The 27854-nt window shown below is 52.1% G+C and overlaps 2 protein-coding genes across 2 annotated transcripts; one reads left to right on the top strand and one right to left on the bottom strand.

The window, feature by feature from the left end:
* Positions 1–3049: 3049 nt before the first annotated feature.
* Positions 3050–4452, top strand: MIEN1 (migration and invasion enhancer 1). Its single transcript, XM_081272330.1, has 4 exons — positions 3050–3196; positions 3309–3406; positions 3847–3923; positions 4005–4452. The coding sequence occupies exons 1-4, from the start codon at positions 3108–3110 to the stop codon at positions 4086–4088; spliced, it is 348 nt and encodes a 115-aa protein (XP_081128456.1). The 5' UTR covers positions 3050–3107; the 3' UTR covers positions 4089–4452.
* A 545-nt stretch (positions 4453–4997) lies between these two features.
* Positions 4998–27745, bottom strand: ERBB2 (erb-b2 receptor tyrosine kinase 2). Its single transcript, XM_081272329.1, has 27 exons — positions 27388–27745; positions 20966–21117; positions 19931–20144; positions 18829–18963; positions 18475–18543; positions 18181–18296; positions 17900–18041; positions 16966–17085; positions 16554–16680; positions 14610–14683; positions 14427–14517; positions 14024–14223; positions 13674–13806; positions 13502–13592; positions 12678–12838; positions 10725–10772; positions 9387–9525; positions 9185–9307; positions 8872–8970; positions 8423–8608; positions 8141–8296; positions 7948–8023; positions 7513–7659; positions 7009–7106; positions 6666–6854; positions 6143–6395; positions 4998–6001 (listed from the first exon to the last, which is right to left on the bottom strand). The coding sequence occupies exons 1-27, from the start codon at positions 27458–27460 to the stop codon at positions 5646–5648; spliced, it is 3768 nt and encodes a 1255-aa protein (XP_081128455.1). The 5' UTR covers positions 27461–27745; the 3' UTR covers positions 4998–5645.
* Between the last annotated feature and the right edge of the window lie 109 nt (positions 27746–27854).

The following is a 27854-nucleotide window of genomic DNA, read 5'->3' as shown; positions in this document are numbered from 1 at the left end:
TAAACTGAAAATATCTTGAGTTAAAAATGCATTTAATACACCTACCCTACCAAGCATGAGTCCAGTTTCTACTGAATCCTTATAACATTCACAACATTGTAAAGTTGAAAAATCGTAAAGCAAATTGTGGCAAGTCAGGAATCTTCTGCATAGATCAATGGAACAGAACTGAGAGTTCACATATAAGCTCTTACAATTCCAGTCAATAAATTTTTGTTTTATTATTATTATCATCATCATCATCATCATCATCATCATTTGGGTACTCAGGATTAAACTTAGGGGCACTTTACCACTAATCCATATCCCCAGCCCTTTTTCCTTTTTCTTTTTTTTTAATATTTATTTTTTAGCTGTAGGTGGACACAATATCTTTATTTTATTTTTTTTATGTAGTGCTGAGGATCGACCCAGTGCCTCACGCATGCCAGGCGAGTGCGCTACCACTTGAGCCATATCCCCAGCCCCCCTTTTTACTTTTCTTTTCTTTTTTTTTTTTTTTTTGAGACAGGTTCTCACTAAATTGCTGAGGATCTTGGTAAGTCACTAAGACTATTCTCAAACTAGCAGTCCTCCTACTTTAGCCTCCCGTGTCGCTGGGATTACAGGCGTGTGCCACAATCCGTGCCTGGCCAATAGATATTTGGCAAAGGTGCCAAGACAATTTGATAGGGGAAGAGATAGTCTTTGGGGGAGGAAAATGATGGGGCTGGAACCCAGGGCCTGCGGGTGCTAGGTAACTGCTCTGTCACTGAGCTACCCTGCTCCAGCCCCTATCCTTTTTTTTTTTTTTTAACTTTTCTTTTTTGAGACAGAATCTTGCTGTATTGCCCAGGCTAATCTTGAACTCAAGGTATCCTCCTGCCTTAGTTTCCTCAGTGGTTGGGACTATAGGCACATGCCACTGCACCTGGCTATAAAAGAGTCTTTTCAATAAATAGTGCTGTGGCAATTGAATAACCATATGCCAAGAGATGAATTAGATATATTTATCTCACCGGATACACAAATGTTAACTCTAAATATACCATACACCTAAATGTAAGAGCTGAAACATGATGCCATTTTATCTAGATAAAATGAGAACTTGTCTCAAAAAAGGGAGGGTGAGCATGTAGCCCAATGTTGAGTACCCCTCTGTCCAATCCCCCAGTTCCAAAAAAAGAAAATATTGCACTTTTTAAAAACATCATTAAAAAAAGAAAGAAAGAAAAAAACATCATGTGGGGTAAAAAGGGTTGGGGTGAAGCTCAGTTGTACAATGCTTGTGTAGCATAAGTGAGGCTCTGAGTTTGATCCCCAGCATAAGGATGAGATAGGGAAGCTAGCTAGTCAAAGACTTGGAGAAACTACCAGAAAATCAAGTTATCTCATTAAAGACTTTGTATCAAAAATATATAAAGAAACTGGTGTGGTGTTGCACACCTGCAATCCCAGCAGCTAGGGATGCTGAGGCAGGAGGATCACAAATTCAAGACCAGCCTCAGAAACTTAATGAGGTCCTACACAACTTAGTGAGACCCGGTTTCAAAATAAAAATTAAAAAGGGCCCCTGGGTTCAATCCCTAGTACCCCCATATATATTTTTTTCAATCCCTGGTAAGATATATATATATATATATATATATATATATATATATATATATATCTTACATGTCAAAAATAAAGAGATACATAACCCAATTAAAAATGGGCAAAATATCTGAATAGATATTTCTTCAAATAATATATATGCATGGTTAATAATTGCACGAAAAGATTAGAAATGCAAATTAAAACCACAGTAATATACCACCTCTCACTCACTAAAATAGTTAGTCAAAGAGACAGACAAGTATTGATGAGGATATAGAGAAAAAATCCTTGTATATTGTATTGGTGGTGGTAATGTAAAGTGGTACAGCCACTTTGAAAAACAGTTTGGCAATTTCTTAAAAACTTAAACATAAGCTTAACCATAGAATCCAGTAATTCTACTCCTAGGAAATGAAATAAAATGAAAATACACATCCATACAAACACACCTGCATGTTTTATTCAAAACAGACTGGAAACCCAAATGTCCATCAACTGGGAAATAAATAAAATGTACTTCATCCATGGAATGGAATACTATTCAGCAGTGGAAAAGGACCTACTGCATGTAGGATGGTGATCCTTGATAAATATTTTACAGCGTGAAAGAAGCCAGAAGCAAAAGACTACACATTGTATGATTAGCTTCGTAAGAAATATCCAGGAAAGGGAAGTTTAGAAAGCAGATTAGTGGTTGCCTATGACTGGAGTTGGGAACTGAAATGATGGCAAACAAGCAGAGGGGACCTTATTAGGCTGATGGAAATATTTTGTAACTGGACTGTGGCAATAGTTGCACAACCATACAAATCACTGAATTGTTTAAAAAGCGAAAGCGGGGGGGGGGCAGTTTAAAGGGACACTGAAGTGGGTGACTTGCTAGGATACTATCATGATGCTCCAGAGAGGGGAAGAGGCAGCCAGGACTTAGACAGCCTCCGCTTCTCAAGCTGCAAAATGGAAAAGATGATGCCAATCCTCTAGTGAGGAGCCGGGATGAGACAGGGGATGTGCAGGAACTGGGTGCAAGTGATGGAGACATAGACCCAGAAGCTGGCACCTTCCCGCTCCCGAAGTGAAGGAAAGAGGTAGTCGCAAAATATTGGAAAAAGAACGGCGTTAATGCTTCAAAGTCCAAAGAACTTGAGCGTGTGACCATGGGGCGTTTTAAAATGCCAGCAGCAGACCAGCGAAAAATGGCAACTATTACAAACCATCAGTCACTCCATCTCCATCCCCAGAATGCTTGCCCTTTTATAAACTGGAAAGCGCTTTGCAGCCTAAATTCATCAGATTAAGCAGGGCCATGAAGTCCGGCGGACCCTTGGTGCGGGGCAAGACCCGCACTCGAGGGCCCAGGGACTCCAGTTCTGCGCGCCGCAGTACAGAACCTGTACGTAGCACTAGCCGTAGCCCGCAAGGGGCGCCCAGACGCAAAGCGCAGTCCCGCCACGCCCCGCGGCCACGCCCCGTCACGTGCTCGCGGCATCGCGTCACACCCGGAAGCAGCGGCCGGAGCAGAGCCGGCAGCGATGAGCGGGGATTCGGGGCAAGTGTCCGTAGCGCCCCCTCCTGGGGAAGTCGAACCGGGCAGTGGGGTCCGCATCGTGGTGGAATACTGGTGAGCAGTCCGGCTGGAAGGGCCCCTCTCTGTCCCCGAGGCCGGACGGAGGTGGGTCCATGGGAAGCCCCTCCCCCGAAACCCCAGTCCACCCTATGTCTCTTCTCCCCAGTGAACCCTGCGGCTTCGAAGCGACGTACCTCGAGCTGGCGAGTGCTGTGAAGGAAGAGTATCCGGGCATTGAGATTGAGTCGCGATTGGGGGGGACAGGTGAGGTCCGAAGAACACCTGCTGAGTCAGTCTGTGTTCTAAACCCCAGCTCTCCTACTTTCTAGCTCTGACATTGACTGCTTTATATGAAGTGCCCAGCAGTGTTTTGCACATCGTAAAAATGTCCAACCACCATGCCTCTGCTTGCATAGGTGAGGGCGCCACGGATGAGGCCTATAAGGAGTAACCTGTTAGACTGCAATAGTGTGGCTTTGGAGTGTAGGGAGCCCTTCATTAAGTGGTGAAAGGACACACAGTTGAGGCCTCCTCTAGGTTCCATTGAGTTGACACCCAGTTGAGGATTGGATTAAGGAGCTACAAATGTCTCTGATGGGGGAACATGAAGGAGCCTGTGAGGAGTCTAAGGAATGTGGAGGGTCTCCCCTGACTTTTTGCCTGTTCTCAGCATACCATTCATTCATGCCTTTATTTCGTACCAGGAGCCTTTGAGATTGAGATCAATGGACAGCTGGTGTTCTCCAAGCTGGAGAATGGGGGCTTTCCTTATGAGAAAGATGTGAGTATTTGCAGTCTTGGGAGGACCCTGGGGCATCCTGCCCCATAAGTGCATCGTCTATTCCACATCTCTACTCTCTAGCTCATTGAGGCCATCCGAAGAGCCAGTAATGGAGAACCCTTAGAAAAGATCACCAACAGCCGTCCTCCATGCATCATCCTGTGACTGCACAGTTCTGGGTTCCTGCTGTGTTCTGGGATCCAGACCTTGGTTTCCTTTGGTCCTACTGGGAACAACCCCTGCCTCTTTCCCCTCACTTAGCTCCTGGTAGCTAAGAGGCCCTGGCCTCCACTTTGCCCCTTTGGGCAACAGAAGGGAATAGAAACTTCTGTGGTCTTGGGTGTAAGAAAGGGATGCTCTCTGTGGATATTTCACATCCACCCTAATACCCGCTTCTCAGAATCAGTGTCCACAAAAGCCCGGTTTCCTCCCCAACTTGGCAATACCTGTCAGATGCCACAGTACATCTAATTTATTCCCCAAGCCCTGGGCAGTGTCAGCAGTTGGCAATAAAGAGGCACTATGAACACTTGTGCCAACTAGTGTGTGTTTATGTGTCCATTCTAGGGTTAGGGGTGGGGGGGCAAAGGTCAGCCTGGCCTTGACACTACCTGATGCGTGGGCTTTTGCTGAACAACTGCTTCTTGGTTCAATAAACCCCTTTTTTAGCCAACAGCAAAGAAAAAGAGCCACACAGTAGACACTCCCACTTCTTTCCGCTTCCTACCCCCAACTCTCCTTCCCCACAGGGAGGAAATGACCTTAGTCTAGTAGGTAGCCTTAGGAATGAGTTTGTTCAAACAAGAATTATCTGGTTGTCAAAGGGCTCTTAGATGAGTTTCCTAACTTCCCAATCCCCCCCAACCCAAACCCAAGCCGTTCAAGTTTAGGGAAGATTCTTCCCACACACTCTTGAAAGAGAGTTGCCTATAAGGTGAACAATAGAGTTGAGCATAGATTCACCCCCAGACATAGGCTGGGGCTCAGCTCTTTTCCAAAATCTATTTGCAAATGAAATGGAGAAAATGGAGAAGAGACATCTTTCCCCAAACCCCAGGGACACCTCCCTCCCCTTTCCACACAACACCCACTCTCCCTCTGGTTCCTTAATTCATCTTTAAAAAACAAGTAAAAACAAGGGCTGGGGTATAGCTCGGTGGTAGAGTGCTTGCCTAGCATGTGCCAGGACCTGTGTTCGATTCTTGGTACTGAAGGGGGGAAAAACAAGTAAAAACATAACAAAAAAGCACTCTGTACAAGGATTGGTCTGGACGCTAGTATAGCTCCCTTCCTCCTGGAGCATAGCACTAGGTCTCAGGGACAGTCTCCCAATGTCTTGTTCTCAGAGACTCCCTTGGGGCCTCTTCCCTCCTAGGGCCAGCTTCTCTCTTGCTCTTGATTCTTCAGTAGGAAAGATCTGGAAGAAGAGGGCCAGGCTGGGTCACAGCCTCTGGTGAGGAGACTGTGGCCTTGATATCCATTGGACCCTAAAGTCTGGTGGGGCAGGGCTCCAAAATCCCCAGTGCTGCCTCCATGTCCAACCAGGCTGGGTCCCTCTCAGCTGCCTGGGGAATTCAAACAGGAAGGAAGGTTCTTTAGGACACATTCCTGGCATGGCAGTTTCCTCTACACATGGTCAGAGGGTTTCATGACGACATGGCCCAAGTCAGGCCTTCCCACTCCCTGAGAGCACAACAGGGCCTCAGCAGACTAGGCCCTGGCTCACACTGGCACATCCAGGCCCAGGTACTCAGGGTTCTCTGCTGTTGGAGTCCCTTCAAAGGTGCCAGGCGGAGATCCCCGCTCTGATGAGTCCTGGTCCCAGTAATAGAGGTTGTCAAAGGCTGGGCTGAAGGCAGGAGGAGGATGGGGCTGAGGGGCAGCACCTCCTCTGGGTGCCAAGTACTCAGGGTTCTCCACAGTACCCCCAAAGGCAAAAACGTCTTTGACAACCCCATTTTTCCCAGGGGAGAGAGTCTTGGGTCTTTCCAGAGTGGCACCAGCAGGGCAGACAGGAGGCAGAGGACCCTCTAAGGGTGAGGGGGGCTGTGGCCGAACCTCTGGCTGGTTCACATATTCTGAAAGGGCAAGAGAAGAGGACTTGTTAAAGAAAGGAACCAGGTATCCCAGCCACTATCACTGTCCCCCCAGCCAGCCCTGCCTGAAGGTCCCCAGCTCCCCCACCTCCACATCTCTGAGCTTGAGCTTGGATTCCATACCAGGCTGGGGGCTGCAGGTCAAGGGAGCAACGTAGCCATCAGTCTCGGGGGGCAGGGGTACTGTGGGGTCCTCACTGTACCGCTGTAGAGGGTTGGGGTCGTGTGTGGGGAGGCTCTGCAACCCCTTGGCTGCCCCTATTCCCAGGTCACCATCAAACACATCAGAGCCAGCCCCTTCTGAGGGAGCCAGAGGAGACCTTGGGGGGTCTTCTTCAGAGGGCTCCAGCCCCAGTGTCAGCTCACCACCACCACTCTGGGGACAAGAGAGAAAGTTACGATGGGGTTCACTCCTGGGCCTGGGAGGGAGACTCTATGGGAGGTGACAGTATCACAGGAGGAAAACAGGTCACTTTTGGGGTATGATAGTCATGATGGAAAGAAGGGGATGGGATGCAGCAAGAATCCTCCTTAGGGACAATAAGGTCTCCATGAGAGGTGAAGGTCGGGAAACATTAGAGAAAAGGACCCTGGTCCATTAGAGTGGGAGAGGTAAACAGTCACCAGTGGGACCAAGGGCACTGACCCTGGTGGATGAGCTTCGGTGCCTGCGGTGAGCTGTGCCTCCAGCACCTGGGGCAGGGTCTGGGCAGAAGAAGCCCTGTTGGGGTACCAGATACTCCTCAGCATCCACCAAGTCCCCCATGTCATCATCCTCCAGCAGCGAGCGGTAGAAGGTGCTGTCCAAGGGGCTGGCTGGACCCAAGTCCTCATTCTAGGGAGGAAGGAGAGAGAGTGCAGCTCCTCACCAACCCAGAGCATGGCCTCCCAGGAAAGCCCAGTGCCCAGGCCTCCTGTGCCTTTTTTCCCCTCTGTGGAAAGGAGGGAGCTCTTCGTCAGAGGTAGGGAGAGGCAGGAACACCCAGTACCTGGATGACCACAAAGCGCTGGGGATCCCTGGCCATACGGGAGAATTCAGCCACCAGCTCCCGGAATCTTGGCCGACATTCAGAGTCGATCATCCAACCTGGGGTATGAGGGAGTTCATCATGCAGCCTCCCCCCACCCCACATGGCTCTCATTCAGCCCTCCCTAGCTGCGTCTCTTCTCCCACCCCCTCTCCACTCTGACCTAGACGACTCCCAAAGAAGCCCAAAGCCCCTCACATGGTAGAGAAGCAGAACCTTGGGGCATTTCTACTGGTTTCCTTCCTTTTTAATTTTGCATATGTCTTTGGCTAGCTCTTCCTTTATAGCACTCAGAACTTCCACTGTGAATAGGATACCAGATGGTTTTGAGTCTCCTTCAAGTACACCAGGGCTCCTAGGTCCATTCACATGCTGCTTTTGGTCCCCTCCAAGCCTCTTGTTGGTCCCCTCCACCCAGGACTTCCCACCCTTCCTCCATGCAGCCAGCACAGCCCCACTACACACATTTGACCATGATCATGTAGACATCAATGGTGCAGATGGGAGGCTGGGGCAGCCGCTCCCCTTTCTCCAGTAGGTCAGGGATCTCCCGGGCTGGGATCCCATCATAGGGTTTGGCCCCAAAAGTCATCAGCTCCCACACAGTGACACCTAGGACAGAGACAGGCATCAGGAGGAGGGGATCAGAGGGAGCTTTAGTGTAAGGAGCCCAGAGGCTCTGCCCAGGAGCCTGGTTTCATGGCAAGGAGAGTGGGACAGGATACCAACAGACAGGGTCTACCCAGTCTTTCCACAAACTGGATGGGCACAGACCCTGCAGGGTGGGGCACAGTTAGCTCTTCTCCCTCCCTCCTCAAACTGTGTCTTATCCTTCCACCAGCCTCCCCCCACCCCTCCATGGCTCCTCATCCAGCCCTCCCTGCTGTTCCCACGGCACACCGTAGCTCCACACATCACTCTGATGGGTGAACCGCCGACGAAGAATGGACTCCAACGCCATCCACTTGATGGGCACCTGAGAGAGCGGAAGAGGAAGTCCTTCAGCTGGGTGTGGGGGAGGTAGCCCTTCTCGCAGTTTTGGGGGTGGGGCAGATCCCACTCTGCCCTGCCTTGCTCTGCTCCCTCCTCTGACCTTGCCCCCATCGGCATGGTACTCTGTCTCATCAATGTCCAACAGCCGAGCCAACCCAAAATCTGTAATCTTCACATGGTTGGGACTCTTGACCAGCACATTCCGGGCAGCTAGGTCCCTATGCACGAGCCGCACATCCTCCAGGTAGCTCATCCCCTGGAAGGGTGGATCTTGGGGTCAGGCCTCACCCTGGCCACACTGCCAGGATGCTTCCCAGCCTCGCTCTGTGGAGAGAAGGGTTTGCTTCCAAGGGGCCCGCCGAGCCCGGCTCCAAGTGCACACCTTGGCAATCTGCACACACCAGTTCAGCAGGTCCTGGGAGCCCAGGCGACCACGGTGTTCTCGGACATGGTCCAGGAGGCAGCCATAGGGCATAAGCTGGGTCACCAGTTGTACCGTGGATGTCAGGCAGATGCCCAGGAGTCGGGACACATAGGGGGAGCCCACACCAGCCATCACATATGCTTCCTGGGAGGAAGGGCACACTGAGAGGGCACAAACCCCCAGCCACCATCTTTCCCTCGCAAAGGGTGAGGGTATAGCTAGGGACCCTCACACCTTGCCCTACCCCACCCCGTCCATCACAAACCACAGCTGGGGTCTACAGACTGGGGTTAGTCAGGCTTTAGAGATCCCACCCACTCCAATCCCAGTGAAGAGGGAACGACTCCCCAGCCCTACAGCCAGAAGGTCCCTCACAGATTCTTGCAGGACAGAGTGGAGGGGCTTACATCCAAGATTTCCTTGTTGGCTTTGGGAGATGTGTTTTCCCTCAACACTTTGATGGCCACAGGGATTTTCACATTCTCCCCATCAGGGATCCAGATGCCCTATGCAGCAAGAAGAGAGTGTAAGTGAGGACTGTGGTCCCTGTGCTCTGAATACCTTTCCCGCCCTCTGGCTTGGCCCACCCCCCCTCCCAGATAGCACTGCCCAGGTTCTCGGCTGTCACCCCCATTCCATATCAGAACTCCTGACTACACCCCTCCAAACACAGCCCCATTCTCCAGATCCACCCACCCAGACCCTGGCTGGGCCCCTGACCTTGTAGACTGTGCCAAAAGCTCCGGATCCAAGAACTTTCACCTTCCTTAGCTCTGTCTCTTTCAGGATTCGCATCTGAGCCTGGTTGGGCATGGCTCCACTGGGTGTCAGCGGCTCCACCAGCTGGGTGAGGGGTGGTGGGTCAGTGCTGGGACTGGGCTGCAGACCCCAGGTTGGCTGGGAGGTCCTCGGCCTGCCTCACCTCGGTTTCCTGCAGCAGCCTCCGCATCGTGTATTTCCGAATCTTCTGTCGCCTTCGCTTGATTAGGATCCCAAAGACGAGTCCCATGACCACGAACAGCAGAATGCCCACCACAGCAGCAATGATAGATGTCACAGGGCTGGGGACAGAAGCCAAGGTCAGGGGTTGGGGGGCCAGTATGGGGCGGGGGTTTGAAGGGACTCCATGGAAAGACATAAAGTTCTCTGGCATTTGGAAAGGGTGACCCACAGGCTCTGACCCTCTCTTTCCTACTGTGCAACCCGTCTTGGCTCCCTATTGCCTCCATAATAAAGTCCAAACCCCTGTGAACACTTGCAGCACCAGACATCCCCATCTCCCTATCCCCTGTGCTCTTGTCCTTGGCTCTAACTCAGGGCTCTAAAACTTCATGGCAGAAAACTCACCAAGGAACTTGTTAATATTCATAATTCTGGAGTCCCACCCCCAGAGATTCTGATTGTTGCATAGGGTGGGGCCAGGAATGTGTACCCAGTGATCCTAGTGTTCTAGACAATTTTTTCACCTCAGGTTATAATTTTCCACACCCCCCAGCATTTACACATGCTGTTCCTACTGCCAGGATCACCATTTCATCTGTTAAGACTCAGCTCATCCTGGATAGAGAAAGATGGGTGTTTACCTGACATTCTTGTCTCCCCCTCCCCTGTCACCCAGCACAGGGCCTGACACATGGCAAACCTCTAATGAATGTTTGCATCTTGGACAAATGATTGCCTAAGACATACTTCAGTCTGTTTTTCTTCTTTCCAAAGCTCCCCACTGTCCAGACAATCAAGTCCTGTGGCTTGGGGGACAAGGCGCCTGCCCTCCAGATCTGGCCCTAACATGACTGCACTCAGCAGCCAACCACACCAGAACCTTTGATCAACTCTAGATTTCCCTGACACCTCTTCCCCAGGCTTTCCACCCAAATGCAAGGGAAATGCCTGCCCCTCTTTCAAGGTCTGGCTCAAATGCCACCTACTCCTCGGAGACTCCCACTGCCCCCAGTTATGAATTTGCTAATTCCTCCTCAATCTAAGTTGAATTCCAGGGAGTTGAACTTGGCCCGTGTCCCTCAAAAGATATCAAGCTACTCCAGGGTGGAAGGTATACATAATATACTGGGTATATTAGCCCCCTTTCCCTGCAGCACACCACCCCTAGCATCCCGACCAGGTCCTCCATCCACTTATTGAAAGAAGGCTCAACAGTGTAAGAATGTGATGGAAAGGAATTTGTCAGGTGATCCCTCTCTGCAGCAGTGACCCCCCACCCCCGGGGACAACAGTGGTACCTCCTGGGGACCAGGCCCACCTGGCTCTCTGCTCAGCTGGGCAGCCTTTGTCATCCAGGTCCACGCAGCTGCAGAAAAGAGAGTCCCATCAACAACTCAGGGAACCAGCCTCCTGGGGTGGATGTGGCTGGTTATTATCCCCTTTTTGACAAAGGCAGAAACTGGGCTCAAGGTCACCAGCTCAAGGAATCACCCCACAAGGTGATTCCTTCTCCAGATTGGGAACCCACATCCTGGCTCCCCTGCACCTCCCTGTGATGCATAGGAGTGGGGAGCAACCAGAGGAGCATTGAGCCTGAAAGCTCAACTATTCCTTCTATGAAAGAATCTCAGGGTAAACTACACAACTTCTGAGACTAATCTGGCAATGCCTATTAAAAAATAAGGATAATTAATTCAGTGGTAAAAGCACACATGTGCTCAGCATGCACAAAGCCCTGGGTTCAATCCCCAACACCAACCAATCAATCAGCAGTGCCACCTGTCAGTATGCACCCTAAAAATGCCAATAGCAGCGTGCTAGGGGGCATGCACAGGATGTTCCTCCACACATGGAGCTGAATTGCAATAAGCTATTGAAAAAAAAAAAGAATAAGTAAGCTAAAAATAAGGACAGGGTTAAATTATGTCCATGCTAGAGTGTGAGTTGCTTTAAAAAAGAAGATAAATCTATTTGAATTCATAAGAAAGGATGCATGAAATAAGGAAGAAACCAAAATTCAGAATAATATGCAGAGTGTGGTCCATTTACATTAAGAAATGCACATAAGGGTTTGGATTGTGGCTCAGCGGTAGAGCGCTCGCCTTGCACATGCGAGGCCCTGAGTTTGATCCTCAGCACCACATAAAAATAAATAAATAAAATAAAGGTATGAAAAAATTTAGAAAAAAATGTGTAATGCTTTAAAAAATGCACACAAAATGACCATTTTGAATTTACACAGTGATCCTTTTTTCTTTCTTTCTTTCTTTTTTTTCTTTTGATGTTGGGGATAGAGCTACATCCCAGCCCCACAAAGAACAATTTTACATGATTCAATCGAAGAATGTTGAAATGGGCTGGGGATGTGGCTCAAGTGGTAGCGCGCTAGCCTGGCATGCATGCGGCCCGGGTTCGATCCTCAGCACCACATACAAACAAAGATGTTGTGCCTGCCGAAAACTAAAAAATAAATATTAAAAAAAAAATCTCTCTAACTCTCTCTCTCTCTGTCTCTCACTCTCTCTTAAAAAAAAAAAAAAAAAAAAAAGAATGTTGAAAAAGTCTGGAAGAATATACACAGAGAAGTCAATCCAGTGGTTCCCCCCAGGGAGGGAAGCTGGCTGGAGAGTGAAAGTGCATGTTTAGAACACAGGAAAACATTGCAAGATGCTATTTAAAAAAAAAATTGAAAATAATAGTATGGTCTATGATCCCAATTTGAAAAAGAAATGTGTTAGACTATACACAGATAAACAGGCTGGAGGTGTAGCTCAGAGGTAGAATACATACCTAGCATGCATGGAGCCCTGGATTGGAGCCCCAGTATGGGAGAAAAAAAAAGATGGGGGGAAATATTCCAAATCATTATAATTTCATTTATTTATTTATTTTTGTATGTATGTATGTATGTACAGGAATTTAACCCCGTGGTGCTTAACCACTGAGCCACATCACCAGCCCTTTTTATTTTGAGACAGGGTCTCCCTGAGTTGCTTAGGGCCTTGCTAAGTTGCTGAAGCTGGCTTTGAACTTGCCATCCTCCTGCCTCAGCCTCCTGAGTTTCTGGAATTACAAGTATGCACCACCATGCGCAAGCTCCAAATTAGTAACAGAGGATAGATCTGCTAGCAACCTTCATTAATTTCTCATGTGTTAGTTTAAATTAAGTCTGAGTGAGTGAAGGTAGAGTTGTTCCCCTTTTCAAAAAAGAACCCCAGAGAGGCCCCTGCAGTGAAAGCCCTCCTTTCCGCAGAAAAGGTCCCAGACTCACGAGTGAGTGCAGTTGATTGGGCAGGGCTGGCACATGCCCTCCTCATCCGGGAACTTCCAGATGGGCATGTAGGAGACATCAGCTTTAACACCACTGGGGCAGCGAGCCACACAGGAGGGAGGGTCCTTGTAGTGGGCACAGGCCACACACTGGTCAGCCTTCTGGATGGGGAGAAAAGGTTTGTGGGCAGCAGGATCAGTCCCATAGGTCCCCTTTGTGGCCACTCAGCAGTACTTGTCTCCCTACTCTTCACTCAGTCTTGTGGACCCTCCTTCAAAGCTTGATCCCAAGCAGGGGTTTCAGCAGAGAAACTGAAGGTGCCCAGAGAGGGCCATGAGTTATCCAAGGTGTAAAGCGAGTGACGATGATCACTGTTATGTAGAAAGCCTCTTCAGTGCCTAGGTGCTGTGCCAACCCTATTTAATTTTGCTCTCATCACACCCCCACCAGGTAGGTACCATTACAACAATCACTTCATAAATGAGAAAAGCAAGGTTGGAAGCAGGGCCTGGATTCGAATCCAGGGAATCTGATGCCAGGGCACACAGGTCTAATCTCCTTAGCAAGCCACATCCAAGAACACAGGCCTCCCTGGGACCTTGTCACCATCTGAAAGGTCCTAGGCTCACAGTCTGAAGGGGCAGCCCCAGCCTGGCAGTCCCCACATTCCAGCTTTCCTGACCTTTGGCCCTCCTGCCGTCCAGGTCTGAGTCCTGCGCACTCTCCAGGGAGATTTTACTAGACAACACACCCTGAGGCTTCTCCCCAATCTGCCACGTTCCTGTCGATACCCCTTCCCAGCTCTAAGCCAACCAGCACCTCACCAATCCAAAGCAGGTCACTGAGCCATTCTGGGGCTGACACTCGGGGTGGCATGGTAGACAGTGCCTGTCACTCTCATACTCCCTGGGGAGCCTGAGAGAAGGGATGAATGATGAGTGGGTCTGAGAGAAACCTGTGCATCCCTCCAGCTTCCCCTTCCTTCACCCCACATACCCCTGCAGGACTCGGCATCCCTCCACGCACTCTTGGCCCCGAAGGAACTGGCTGCAGTTGACACACTGGGTGGGCCCTGGCCCCCAGCAGTGCCCATTGGCACACAGTGGGTAGCAGGACAGGCCCTCACCCGCTGCAGTGAGGAGAAAGGAGTCAGAGGGGACTGTTGATGTGGCTCTGGGCTGAAGGGGTGGGGACAGGTGCTGGGCAATGCAAGAAGAGTCCTAAGAGTCCACAAACAGAGGGAAGGGGAGGGCATGATGCCAAGGCAGCGTGGCAGAACCCAGTGAGAAGCTAAGGCAAGAGGTCAAGCCAGCCAGGGGCCCCCAGTGCTGGGCTCCCAGTCTCACCACACTCATTCTCCGGCCGGTTGCCACTGTGGAGCAGGGCCTGGTGGGGGTTCCGAAAGAGCTGGTCCCAGGGCACCGTGTGCACAAAGCAGAGGCGGGTGTTGCGGTGAATGAGGGCCAGCCCGCTGCCCAGCTCCCTCAGTGAACGCAGTCCCAGCCAGCTGATGCCCAGCCCTTGCAGGGTCAATGAGTAGGCGCCACTATGGGAGGAGGGGCACTCAGATGCAGGGGCACCTGACCCCCACCCCTTCCAGGTCAGCAAGGGCTGCCCATGCCTTCCGCCTGCCTCCAGCACACCCTGCGAACTCCTGTGAAAGGCTACTGCAGTGTCCCTGGGGAACAGGAGGCCCCCCCATGCTCAGAGCTTCTCACAGAGGGCCCTCCCCACTCTCCCAGTGCTCACTCATGCAGAACTCGTCCCCGGATGACTCGCAGGTTCTGGAAGACACTGAGGTCAGGCAGGCTGTCTGGCCACGCTGAGATGTACAGGTAACCTGCAGGCAGAGGGTGAGGCTAGAGGTGTGGGGACAGGGAGAGAGCCCCCCCACAACCCCCACGGAGCAGGATGCAGACATCCAGAGCCCACCTGTGATCTCCTCCAGGGTCTCAAACACTTTGAGCTGCTCAGGTTGTAGAGCGGCCGTGTTGGAGGCAGGATCCCTGGAAGGATCAGGAGGAAATCAGCAGGACCAGGAAGCAGGCGGGCATGAACCCAGAGAGGGTCCAGCCACCCCACTCTCTACCGCCCACCAACACCTTTGCTTAACCCCTTTACCCACTGAACCCAGCTGTTCCCATTCTGGGCATCAGAGCCCAGCCCCTAGTTTGGCAGCACCTATCAAAACAATATTTGTATCTTTTGATCTAAAAATCTTACATCTAGGAATGTGGCCCAGAGAGATACTGGCCTCTGTTGTCAGAGGTAGACACAAGGCAGAACTGTTTGAATGAACAAAAACTGAAAATGACCTAAGTGTCCATCAATAAAGAGGGGTGCGGTTAAATAAACCCTCATATCCGCAGACTACAGAATGAAAACCTGGGAGTGTTTAGCATCTGCAGGCACTGTTCTGAGTGTAACCAATTCTAACTCAGACTTTATAACCACCTTAGGATGTCGGTACTATTATTGACCCCATTGTGCGGATGAGGAAACTAAGGCCCAGCAACAAGACTAATAAGTGCAAGATTAAACAGTGGTAGAGCCTGGTTTCAAACCAGTCAGCCTCCCAAGTCCAGGTTCTCAGCTGCCTGTCTTTGCTGCCACCTGCTCCGTAGTTGTTAAAAGAAGCAGGCAGTACGACGCAAACTGAGCAGTTCTCCAAAGCAAAGGCACACGGTTGCTCACAACATGCTCCCATTTAAATAATCCACCCTCCCAGCTCAGCCACAAAACTGTTTCTCTGTATATCTGTCTACAAAGATACAAGTGCTCAGATGAACACAACTGATAGTGGTTCTCTCTGGGATGGGGAATAGAAGTAAAGGAAACTTTGGAAGGGTATTTTCTTCTTTTTGAATATTATTTTTAATTAAAGTATAATTTACATACAATAACATGCAGATTTTTAGTGTCCCGTGTGATGACTGTTGGCAATTGCATTCACCCATGTATCTATCACAATCGATATTCAGTACATTTCCACCTCCTCAGAAATAGCCCTAGTAAGCGGGCTGGGACTCTAGCTCAGTGGTAGCACACTTGCCTAGCATGTGTGAGGCACTGGGTTCGATTCTCAGCACCACATACAAATAAATAAAATTTAAAAAAGAAATAGTCCTAGTGTCCCTTTCCAGGCCTCTGCCCTGGGGCAACCACTAATCTTCTCAACAGAGTGGTTACCCCAACCCCCACCCCAGATACTGGGGATTGAACCCAGGGGTGCTTTAAAGCTGAGCCACATCACTAGCCCTCTTTTGAGACAGGGTCTTGCTAAGTTGCTGAGGGTCTTGCTAAGTTGCCGAAGCTGGCCTTGAACTTGAGCTCCTCGTGCCTCAGCCTCCCAAGCTGCTGGGATTATAGGCATGTGTCATCCCAGCTCACCAGAGTGGTTTTATCTGTCCATAAAGAGAATCATACAGTGTGGAGCCTATGTGATTCTGGCCTCTTCTGCTTAACATGTTTTTTGAGATCCACTCACGCTGTGGGTACAGGAGGTTCATTTCTTTTTGCTTTGTGCAGGACTGCACTGTATGGCAGTATCACCGTTGGTTTATTCATCCACCTACTGACATTCATTTGGATCATTTCCAATTTGAGGCTATTATGAATAAAGCTGCTATAAACTTGGGGAATTATACTTACCTGGATGGCTTGATCTCCATACAAGCCCATGTTCATGGATAACATATCACTGGCAAAGATACCCCTCCACCTCCCAGCTCCTACTGGTCCCCCAGCTGCCTCCTTTGCCTTCCTGGCTCCCCACCTCTGTCTCCCTCCATTCCTCAGAGAGGCTGCTGCTACAGCTGGGTACTCGGGATGAGGTATCTGCCCTGACACTGCCTAGGCCATTGTGCCCACCCTTACCCATCAAAGCTCTCTGGCAAAAATGCCAGGCTCCCAAAGATCTTCTTGCAGCCAGCAAACTCCTGGATATTGGCACTGGTCACTGCCCTCGCCGCCCGCAGGTGCTCCATGCCCAGACCATAGCACACTGCAGGAGTAGGGGGCAGGTGGTGAAGGGGCTGGGTCATCTCCACGTGGAGCACCAGGTCCTGACTGCAGTCCACACCTGGGCCCCCAGATCCTTTCCCCACATAGGCAGGAGGCACGGGGAAACTTGGGGGACTGATATAGGGAGGGCCAGGAGCAGAGTCAGTGGGAAAAAAGGACCAGGTCCCAGAAGGGCCCAAGGAATAGTAGAACAGAGTAGGCTGGACCAGGCTGGGTATGCACAGGGACAGGAATCACAGCTGGTCTGGGAGCAGGGGTTGGGTACCTCGAGCACAGGGCTTGCTGCATTTCTCACACCGCTGGGTCCCGTCCTCCCCTGTCACTTCTTGGTTGTTCAGAGGGCAGACCAGGGTGCAGGATCCCACATCCGTAGAGAGGTAGTTGTCTGCAGAGATCAGAAACATGTATCCATGTGCCCTATTCCTTTCATGAGCAGTGTCACTGTGCCCAGGTACAAGAGTACTATCAACCAATACTTAAATTCCCTTACTATATGTCTGAGCACTTGACATTCATCTACTCTTATAACAACTGTATGTGATCAGCAGTTATATTTTCATTTTTGCCAAAAAGGAAACCAAAGCACAGAATTATGTAAATTATTCAAAGTCATTGTGCTAGTAAGCAGAAGAGCCAGGACTGGAGCCCAAATGGTCTGGCTCCACACCTTGTCCTCTCACCCACCAAAAGGAGGTGCAGCCTGGACCTAAAGGCCCACTACAGTCTCCCACAAGATGAGGAAAGAGATTCCCCAGGTTCAAGCCCAATCCCTAAATGTCCATCAGTGAACAGAGTTGCTATTAAATAAAACCCTGATCTTTGCAGACCATAAAATAAAAACTGACCATTAGAAATGCTTAAACTAGCTTTTAGGCAGTGTTCTAAATGCTTGAAAAATATTAACTCACTCAACTCTTAGGAGGTTGGGACTATTATTGCCCCATTTTACAGATGAGGAAACTAAGGCCCGGTGAGCCACATGCCTTGTAAGCGGGAGGGCCAGATTTCAAACCCAACAGTCTGGCTCCCAAGTCTGGCTCTCAACTGCCTGTCTTTGCTGCCTCCTCCTCCATAGCTGTTAAAAGAACCAGATGACCAGCCCTCCAAAGCAAGGGCACACAGTACTCCCAATCCATTCCCATTCACATACACCATCCTCCAGCCAAATAATTGAACCATGCTTTTCTCCCAGCACTCACAGGGACAGGTGGTCACACAGCTGGCGCCAAAGGTATAACGGCCCTCAGGGTTGGGCATGGATTCAAAGGTGTCTGTGTTGTAAGTGACCAGGGCTGGGCAGTGAAGCTCACAGATGCCACTATGGTTGAAGTGGAGGCAAGCCTGATGGGGACAAGCAGCGGGCTGTCACTGAGCGGTTTCCCCAGTGTGCCAGGGGCAACCGGGGAAAAAAGGGCAAAGTGCCCACCCTCTTGCATCTTAGTGAGGAGGCACGATGGGCACCAAGCAGAAAGGCACATACCAGGCAGTCCGAATGCTTGGGGCCCGTGCAGCCGGCAGCACACTGCTCGTGGCAGCAGTCGGTGGGCAGCGTGCCCTTGCAGCGGGCACAGCCACTGGCACAAATGGTGCGTGTCACTGTTGGGCAAAGGACAGGATGAGGGCCATGCAGTGGCCCTGACACCAATCCTCACCAGTATCACCTTCTGGGGAGACTTCCTGTTCCAGGGAAGTCACCAGGGACCTGTTATCCCACCTCTCCCATGTCACCTGTTTTCCCACCCCGCCCCAGACGCTAGGCCTCCCCAAGACTCACAGCTCTGACAGTCCTGGGAACCTTCTCCCCAGCAGTGGTTCGCTTTACAGGCTGGAGAACAGGGTTGGCCTAGGAGAGAACCAGAGAGAGGTAGCAGGAGATGGGGTGCAGCAAGAGATCGGAGAGACACAGCCACAGAGACAGGAGGTGGGATGTGCCACGTGGGAAACCCAGGGGAGAGGGTAAGACAGAGACTAAGAGACACAGGAACAGCAGGAGGGCCCGAGAAGGGGGAAATGGGGAGGTCAAGGCAGGGGTGTGGCTGTAGGTCAGGAGTTTGGGGTTGGGTGGGCTGTCAGAGAAGAGGCCACAGGTAGGGAAGGACACAGGCAAGGAGGGAGGGATGTGACTTACAAGCCCGTGAGCGGTTGGTATCTATCACCGTAAGTGCCAGCTGGTTGTTCTTGTGGAAGATGTCCTTCCACAAAATCGTGTCCTGGTAGCAGAGCTGGGGGTTCCGCTGGATCAAGACCCCTCCCTTCAGGATCTCTGTGGGGTAGGCAATAATCAGTGGACCGTATTCTCATGGGTCACCTCTGTCCTCCTGTGGGGCCTCCTGCCTTCTGAAGGGCGCAGGCCTCTTAAACAACCCCCTGGCTCCCCGGAAAGCAGAAAGACATCTTTAGCATCTTTCAGGCCTGCCGACACCCCCCCGACAGCCCTGCCCCCCACCCGAACAACCTGAGACCAGGCGACCAGGCGGGAGTGAGCAGATGGGTGGGGTCCAGATGTTCCCATGGGTATGAGCGCTCTCCTTTCCTTTCCCCTCACCCTTGCACACCTCTTGGCAGTAAAAAAGGGGTTTGAGGGTGCAGCTCAATGGTAGAACAACAACTCAGCACATGCAAGATCCTGGGTTTGATCCCCAGCACCACAAAAAAATAAGAGGCTGGAACCCAGATTAACCAATAACTTGCTGTATAACCCTGAGCAAGTCATTTATTCTCTGTTTGCCTCAGTTTACTCCTCTGTAAAATGAGACTAGCAATGATGGATTAGTAGCAAGATTCACAAGATTACTGTATCCCGCATGAAAAACCTGGCATCCAGAGGTTGGGACACTGTCACCTCCAGGGCCATCACCTAGAATTCCATAAATTGCTGACTGCATACTTGTACTGAGTCAAGTGGGGGCAAAAACCTAGGCTGCATTCTAACGATTAAATTGTGCATGCTGGAGCAAGCTGCTGCGACTTACTAGAAAGAAAGGAAATCTGTCTGTCTGTTGTTTTGTGCATGTGGTGCGGGAACGGAACCGGAACCTCCCAGTTCTAGACAAGCGCTCTGCCAGGAAGCCACACGGCAACCCTATTTCCAATCTTCACAGGGCTCCTTCCCAGCCTCTGCCTGCCTCCACCCAGAGGGGACATTACTTGTAATTCACACAGACCCTCTCTGTGGCTAGCAGTGGCCCTGCTCCCCAAAACCAAGAGACTTCAATGATGGCGAGGGCTACCTGTGAGGCTTCGAAGCTGCAGCTCCCGCAGCCCTCCAGGAAAAGCCCCCGGAGCAGGGGTGGCACTGTCCAGAGGGTCTCCATTGTCTAACACCGCCAAGGCATAGCTGTCCTCGAAGAGTTGGGTGCCTCGTACAATCCGCAGCCTCTGCAGAGGGACTCGCCTCACTTGGTTGTGAGCAATGAGCATGTAGCCCTGCACCTCCTGGATGTCCTGGGAGGGAACAGGGCAGGGTGGGGGATGAGGTGGCCTGGCCCTGGACCACTGCTATCCCCCTGGGACCCCTGGGGCTGCTCTGGGATCTTTGGCAAGGTCCCCAGCCATTGAGCAGGTCTGCTCCCTCAGGCAGGAAATGGAGATGGAGGCCGCTCCTCACCTGGCCTCGCCAGATTCTTGGATGATCTAGAAAGATAATGCTGGGGATGGGGGCGTTTTGTAAGAGGTGAACAAGGTCTGCACACTTGCTCTGCATCTCAGTATCTTCTTCTATAAAAGGGAAGGCCTAGATAAGTGATGTCTGCCATCTAGTGCACATGCAGCCCCGCTCCCCTGCAGGACCCGTGGACACAGCGGGCTGGTCTCCTCTCTCCTGCTCATAACCTTTCCACAGACATTTCTCTGTGACCTTCACAATGGGTCCCCTGGAATGCCTATTGGTCCCAATATACAGATAGGGAAATTGAGACCTAGTGAAGCTAAGAAGTCTAGACCACATTCACATTCCTGGTCAGTGACAGAATGGGACCTGGGAAGCATATCTCTACCAACCCTTTCTACCACTCTAGGCAGGAGAGGGACAACAACGGTTGGAAGGACAGCTGGCGGGGGAAGTGATCTTCTGGCAAGATGTCACAAAATTTAGCAGAAACAGAATTGCATCTCACTCAGAGATGTCCATGGCCAGTCCCATTACAGAGGGAGTCAACCAGTTTTGCAGTTTTGCAGTAGAAAGGATCCCCTCTTCTACCACCCACCAATAAGCAGAAGGTTCAGCCCCACCCGGTGGGCCTGGCTGCTCTGCCCATAGGCCTCACCTGCAGGAAGGAGAGGCTGGCATTAGCGGGCAGGTAGGTCAGTTCCAAGTTACCCTGCACCACCTGACAACCCTGGTAGAGGTGGCGGAGCATGTCGAGGTGGGTCTCAGGACTGGCCGGGAGCCGCAGCTTCATGTCTGTGCCCGTGCACACTGGTGGGAGAGAGGAGGTGGGTCAGGACTCTGCCCAGTGACTTCTGACCTGGCCACCTCCTCCACACCCACTCTGTGGAGTCAGGCCAGCTCTGACAGGAAGAAAGCATGGTTGACTGGCCCCCTCCTCCCACCTCCTTGCACCTACAGGATCCGCAGCAGAAGAAAGCTTTCGTGTTGGGGAAGAATAGGGAAATTTGGGACGATGGTCCTTCTGGCTGGGCCTCCCTGAGCATCCAGAGGGGCCCCAGTGTGTCAGCCCTGTAGGGCTTGCTGCCAATACAGGGTGTCAACTGGCAAAGAAAGCTTTCCTTTGTCCCAAAGGCACAACTCAGGGCCAAGGGGTAAAAATCCCCCAAGAAGTGACGATGAATCATGGACCCTCTGGATACCCCCTGCCCTTCTCCAAGCCATTCCAACACACCCACATGCCCACCTCCTGGCAAGGGGTAGTGGCCCCCACAATCAACCCAGCAAGTGGGGAAGGAGAGTAAACTGGAGTCATAGCTGGAACATTGGGCACCCAGGGGCCTGGTCATCACTGCAGGGACCTCTGGAATTCCCCCATGCAGAGGAAGAAAGTCTCAGAGCCCAGCTAAGGGATCCAGCTGCAGATCATGGGCCAGAGTGAAGCATGTTCCACAGCTTCCTACGCCAGCACCCTCACCCTTGGCACCTCCTCAGGGCAAAGCTCCAGAACCAGTTGGCACAACCTATGCCACGAAACTTCTGCCACAAGGGCACTACGTCAGCCCTGTGTACCTGCCCAGCACCAACCGTCTGCCAAGGGGCATCGGGATGAACTGCCACACCTCACCCACCTGCATCTCGGCCTCGTGTCCTTGAGATCAGAAGCATCTACCAAGCCCAGGTGTGCTAGAAGTGTAAATCAGCCTGTGAGGGGGCTCTGGGCAGCAGTTAGGACCAGGCCTGCCAGCAGGGGGGGAGATTGAAGTGCCCAGTTCAACTTGTTTTTCTGCTCTGGTGAGAAGATGAATCACCTGGTGCGTCTTGCCCAGGAGGCTGGGGAGCAGGAGGGGGAGGGCACCCTTGGACACACAGGCCCACAGGTGCCTGATGCCCAGAATTCCTGTCAATTGCTGCTCTACCTCCCAGGGACTCGTGCAGATTCAAAGGACAGCACAATAACCAGCTACAGGTGCTGACGCCAGGGGACCTGCTCTCCCAGCGACTTGGAGCCTAAGGTCAAATGCTAGGTGGTGAAAAGATATCCACCTGCCTCCAGAGAGCTGGGTGAGGTTGGAGGGCAAGTCCCCAGGTTTTCCACCTGTGCCAACGGCCACAGACTGGTGGCCTCTCAGTAACACCCAGAGTGGTCCCTACTGGCATGGCTCCCGGGCAGATAGAAAAGGAAACAAAGAGGAAGGAGGGGGAGGGCCCCAAAATAGAGCTCCAGGGTCCGCCTCCCAGATGAGGAGAGAGACTGTCAGGCCTCCCCACTCCACGCCACACCCACTTATTCCCACTCCCCTTCCTCAGGCCCTCCCCCCACTAGGCTCCCAAGAGAAACAGGAGCTGGGGGTGGCAGGCCAGGCCCAAAATAACGCACTGCTGCCAGGACCTCCCCCGGCCTTGCGGCTTCAGCTGCTTTATAGGCGCAGCTGTCTCTAGGCCCAGACCCCAGGCCCTGGCCAAGCTGGGGACAGGGACCCACCCGCTGCAACAGTTCACCCCTGTGGTTCTCTGCAGCCTCCAAGGGATACCAGCTGTGGCAGCCAAGCAACAGGAAAACAACAGTGACAACCACCACAGGCAACTGAGCTGAGCTCCTACTGTGTGCTCAGCAGAAACTCAGTGGAGCCTCCTCATCCTCCAGAGACTAGGGCTAGCATCCCTATTTTGCCAAGAAGAAAACAGGTGGACAGGGATTACATCCTCCCAAGGTCAGGTCATAAAGCTTGTGAGTGACAGAGGTAGGATTCGAACTCAGGTCTGTCTGCCTTAGACCCTGCCATTAAGCCTAACTGCACACACAAATAAAGCACCACACCCCACACAAACGTAAACACACACCAACTCTCCCGATGCTACCAATCAACACACCCGAGCACCAAGCAGGGCAGGGTGGCTGGGCTGGGCAGCAGGTCAGAAAGAATGGGAGCCCCGCCCCACCAGGCAGTTTGTTTACCTGATTTGTGGCTGATTTGAGTAAGACTTAAAAAGCGATTGCAGACAGGTGGTAAAATTGGTACCCTTGAGACCTACACACAGGGAGTTGGAGGTTGACACGCCCACCAAGCCCCCTCCTGAGCCATGAGGAGAGGTCAAAAAGGTCTGCTGGACACCTTCCACCTGACTCTCCACCTCCCAACCAGTATCCCCAGCCCCAGTCCTCACCAAGGTCCCCATAGCCATTCTGCCTTCATTGATTTTCTTGGGGGCCAGATGGTCCTAAATCCACACAGGGTGCTCTTTGTCCCTAGGGTATCTGCCTCTCAGGAGCCCCATCCTCCAACTTTCTGGGGCAAAGACTGAGGCAGGACCAGTCCAAAGCCAGGGCAGGACCCATAAGTGAGCGCTGCCAAATGAATCAATGAATATGTCCAGAGTGGGCAAAGCAAAAGGGACCACTGAGGTCACAGTATTCATCCCTCTGTCTGGTTACAGTCCATGTCCCTCCTGCTGGACTTTGGTGGTCACAGCTTGGCCCCAGCCCTAGTTCTCCAGTGAATTCTCCCCATGGCCATCAGCCCCAGCTGCTCCTCTTGCTTACAGCACAAAAGTCAAAGCGTCCTTCCATCTCCATCAACACTACCAGGAAACTATGGGTGTTGCCAAAGCTCCTCTCTCCCTAGCCCTCAAGGCCAGAGCCCACTCAAGTGTCTCCAGGACTCACCTGCCACACACACCTGGAGTACAGAGCATGGTATCAGGCTAAGGCCTGGGCTCAGGGTCTTTGGAGCAAAAACCCTAGCTGGACCATTCATTGTGTGACCTTGAGCACATCTCTAGACCTCCAGGGCAGAAGCCAAATCAGTCATCTCTACCCCCAGCAGTGCCTCCATTTAGTCGCCACTCAGTGAATATTTACGGACCTAAACTTGGCCCTAACAACTCTTACTCCCTCAGAGAAGGTCCATGAGATTAAAAGAGAGGATAAATCCAGAAGCAGTCTGTAAACATGACAAGGCTTTGTAAACAGAACTGGGGCAACACAAACATTAGCTATAATAATTCTCCCACTCCTCCTGAGAGCACACATGCCCTGCCCCTACTTGGGCTCTCTTCCCAGGGCTGGGGATAATGGGTGACCTAGCAAAAGATGGAAGTGTCACTCCAGATGGGTTTCCCACAGGTAGAGGCAGGGAGGGGTTCTCTTTCCAGCTCGCTCCATCACCTAGGGGCAGGCACACCTACCCGGGACCTTGTAACAGCTCCCCAGCCCAGCCTCACACTGGCCCCTCACACTTCCACTCCAGCTGCCTCCCTTGCCCACAGGCATGTCTGTGCCCCCTGGCCTCTGCCCTCTACGGACCTCCATCACTGGCCAGAATGGGAGGGCTCAAGAGGAAAGCAGGCATGGGCCACACAGGAAGGGAGAGGACTACTCAGTCAGGAGAGACCCTCAGGCCCTCTCAGTCTACAGCCGGGATAAGTGGGTGGGAAGGCCACACTTCTGAGTAACATGGTAGCACTCTTGTCCCATGCGCTGCCTGGTGGCCCCAAGACTTTACTCAAACCATTCCTGTTGAGTGAAATAAGACTTTAACCAACTCTCAATGCCTCCTCATGAGAGTCCAAAAATGCCCTGGACATTATTGGATAGCTGAAGAGCCTTGGATAAGTCTCTTCATTTCTCTGAACTCCACTTCATCTTGCACCTACTTCACCATATGTTATAGAGATCAAATGAAAACAGCTCTGGATTACATCTGGCTTATAGGAAACACACTGTACCTTTTTTAAAAGGCAAAAAGAGGCAAGAGAGGGTCATTCAATACAGCAGGATATGGGTAATCCCAAATCAAAAGAAGAAGTGCTTTCTACTTGACTTAGGAATGTGATATATTTTATCTTTTCATATTTTATCTTCTCTTTTCAGCTGTTTTTCCCTGAATATTAAAAAATAAGTACTTTCCCTACATATAGTAAAAAGAAGAAACATATAACTGTTAGAAGAACCATACTGGAATTAAGATATAAATGAGCTCTACAAGAGTAAAAAGATGTTTTGGCTGCAATTTCCAAAACTTTGACCTCAAAGAAAGATCCCAGCAAAATCCCAAACTTCTGGGCCTTTCCTGTCACTCCAGCCCTAACTTCCAGCCCTGGGATATATCCGGGTGCTCCACCTGCACATCACACTCTGTCTCTGTGCATTTTGAGGGGTGAAGACAGGAGAAGGCCCCAGCGAAGAGAACCCAGCCCTCAGATCCCACCTCTGCAGCACCAGGCCACTCCCTGCCAGCTCCACTCCCAGGCTAAGGTGAGGAGGGCACAGCCAGGCTGGCCTCACCCTTCTCATCAGAAGGTCAGAGGTGAAGATGCTGCCTGGGAAACAGGGAGGGGAAGGATGGGCTCCCTTGAGAGGAGCCTTCTTTTTCCTAGGCAAGGAGGTGAAGGGCCACCTCCCGTTGTTTACAACAGATCTGGCCCAGCACCTTGAGGGAGTTCCTGGAGAGGGCAGAGTTCAGCTTGTGTCCCCAAGTCAGCAGGGAGACTGCTGTTTGGCAACACAAAGCCAGACACACACAAACAATCACACCACACAACTCAGGGTAGACACGCAGAGCAGCCTCAAACACACAATGACATGGCCACTGGGGCAACACGAAGCTTGATGACACCCACCCCCTCCCCAGATTCTCTGATCTACGGAGACTACCCATTGCTCCCAGAACACCCTCTTTTTTTTTTCCCTTTCCCATGACCCAGTGATTCAGTGAGCGGTGTCCCCCAGTGTTCCAGGTGGATTAATAATTGTGATCTAGAATGTCTGGTTACCCTGCTTGAGTCCAGTCTGGGCCCCACCACTTACTGGTTGCTACTTAACCTCTTTCAGTCCAGGTTTTCACCTGAAAAATGGGATACTAACAGGATTTCTACTCTAAGTTTGTTCCCAGGACTAAAGAAGGGAATGCACGCAAAACACCATGCATGATGCCTGGCAGAGCAGACCCAGCCCAGAGTATGTCAGCTTTTATCATTACAGGTACAGATGGATGGATGGGTCAGGAGACACACACTGCAGGGATCACCCCTCCACATGCAGTATGAAGGAAGAGGCAGCGGCACAACCCAGCCCCCTATTCACTCCCATCTGGCCTTATTTCTTTTAACTTCCCTTCCCTCAACCACCCAGGAATCCCTTCCTTAAACCTCTCCCTCTCTAACTAAGCTAGAAACCAGGAAACCCCCACCACCACCCTCCTTTGCCCACACTCTCCAAAAGTCCCAAAGCACGCAGTCCCAAAGCTGGCCCTAAGAAAATTTGTTCAAAACTCAGTGATAAGGCGTTTGCCTAACATGCTGGAGGTCCTGGGTACCATCCCCAGCACACACACACACACACACACACACACACACACAAAAAAGTTGTTCAAAACAAATGCCTGCCCCTCCCCCCAACCCAGACCCCAACATGAGGCGACTCTGCAGCCTACCGGCCACCCCTCCTCCCCGCTTGGCAGGACAGGTTCCTTTCCCCACTGCCCCCCTTCTCCCGACCCTGCCTGAAGCTTGAGTAACTAAACCCAATGGACTGAAGGGGGGCGGGGAGGGGGAGGGGCAGGGCAGCGGGGACCCCCGAGGAATCCAGCCCAGTCCAGTCCCGAGGCGAGGCTGCCAACTGGAAAAGCTTTGAGAAAGCGTCCGGGGGCTCCGAAGGGGGAACACACAGCACGCATGCACACACACACACACACACACACACACACTCCCTCCCTCCCTCTCTCTCTCTCTCTCTCTCTCTCTCTCTCTCTCTCTCACGCACACACACTCCCCACGCAAAAACCCTCTGGAGGAAAACTTTCTGAACAATCTCAGAGAACTTTCCTGACAAGCTCCCGGCGCCCTCTCCGAGTCGCGAAAGCTCGGGTCCCTACAATCGGCTGTCCGGCGCCGCTTCAGCGTGACCGACCCCCGCCCCACCTTCTCCGCCCCCTCTCGGCCGTGGGCCCCTAGGCTCCGAGTGCCCGCACGGTCGCACGGTCGCACAGTCGCCGGGCGGCTCTGCCCGCCTCGGCCGTCGGCGGGGGCTCTGGCTGCAGGGCCGATGGCCGGTCCGTCCCCTCCCCACACCAGACCCACCTTGGGTGCCCGCGGCTCCGGGGGGCAGGAGGGCGAGGAGGAGCCCCCAGCGGCACCAGGCCGCCAGCTCCATGGTGCTCACTGCGGCTCCGGCCCCATGGCTCGGGCTGCACCGGGCTGCGGGTGCGGGGTGCGGCGGGGGCAAGGGCCGGGCGCGCGGCCCGGAAAGGCGGCCTGGGCTGGGGCGCGAGCTGCTCGCGGGGCTCTCCGGCTCTAGGGTCCCGGTAGAGGGGAATCTCAGCTCCACAACTTCATGCTGTACTTCCTCAAGCTGCCCTCCTCCTCCACCTCCTTCGCTGCCCGTGATTGGGAGCAGCGCGCTCCCGGCTCGCCCCCCCACCCCTCCAACTGCATTCCAACAAGTCTGGGAGTGGCAACTCCCAGCTTCACTTTCTCCCTCTCGGCGCAGGCCTGGGTGCGTCCCTCCCAGCGCTCAGTCGCCTGGGTTGCCTGCAGTTCTCACCCAT

This window comes from Spermophilus citellus (genome assembly GCF_964194105.1).
Source record: "Spermophilus citellus genome assembly, chromosome: 17".
In the NCBI taxonomy this organism is placed as follows: domain Eukaryota; kingdom Metazoa; phylum Chordata; class Mammalia; order Rodentia; family Sciuridae; genus Spermophilus; species Spermophilus citellus.
The sequence above is the reverse complement of the archived record's forward strand: the minus strand, read 5'-3'. Positions and strand labels throughout refer to the sequence as shown.

What these genes read in the sequence shown, in the direction of transcription:
- MIEN1 (XM_081272330.1), top strand. Translation starts at nt 3,108, where the DNA reads ATGAGCGGGGATTCGGGGCAAGTGTCCGTAGCGCCCCCTCCTGGGGAA. An exon ending in GTCGCGATTGGGGGGGACAG is followed by an intron (nt 3,407 to 3,846) that starts GTGAGGTCCGAA and finishes ATTTCGTACCAG; the next exon opens with GAGCCTTTGAGATTGAGATC. An exon ending in GCTTTCCTTATGAGAAAGAT is followed by an intron (nt 3,924 to 4,004) that starts GTGAGTATTTGC and finishes TCTACTCTCTAG; the next exon opens with CTCATTGAGGCCATCCGAAG.
- ERBB2 (XM_081272329.1), bottom strand. Translation starts at nt 27,460, where the DNA reads ATGGAGCTGGCGGCCTGGTGCCGCTGGGGGCTCCTCCTCGCCCTCCTG. An exon ending in CCAAGCATTCGGACTGCCTG is followed by an intron (nt 18,042 to 18,180) that starts GTATGTGCCTTT and finishes TGTCCCCATCAG; the next exon opens with GCTTGCCTCCACTTCAACCA. An exon ending in CTTTTGGCACAGTCTACAAG is followed by an intron (nt 8,971 to 9,184) that starts GTCAGGGGCCCA and finishes CTTGCTGCATAG; the next exon opens with GGCATCTGGATCCCTGATGG.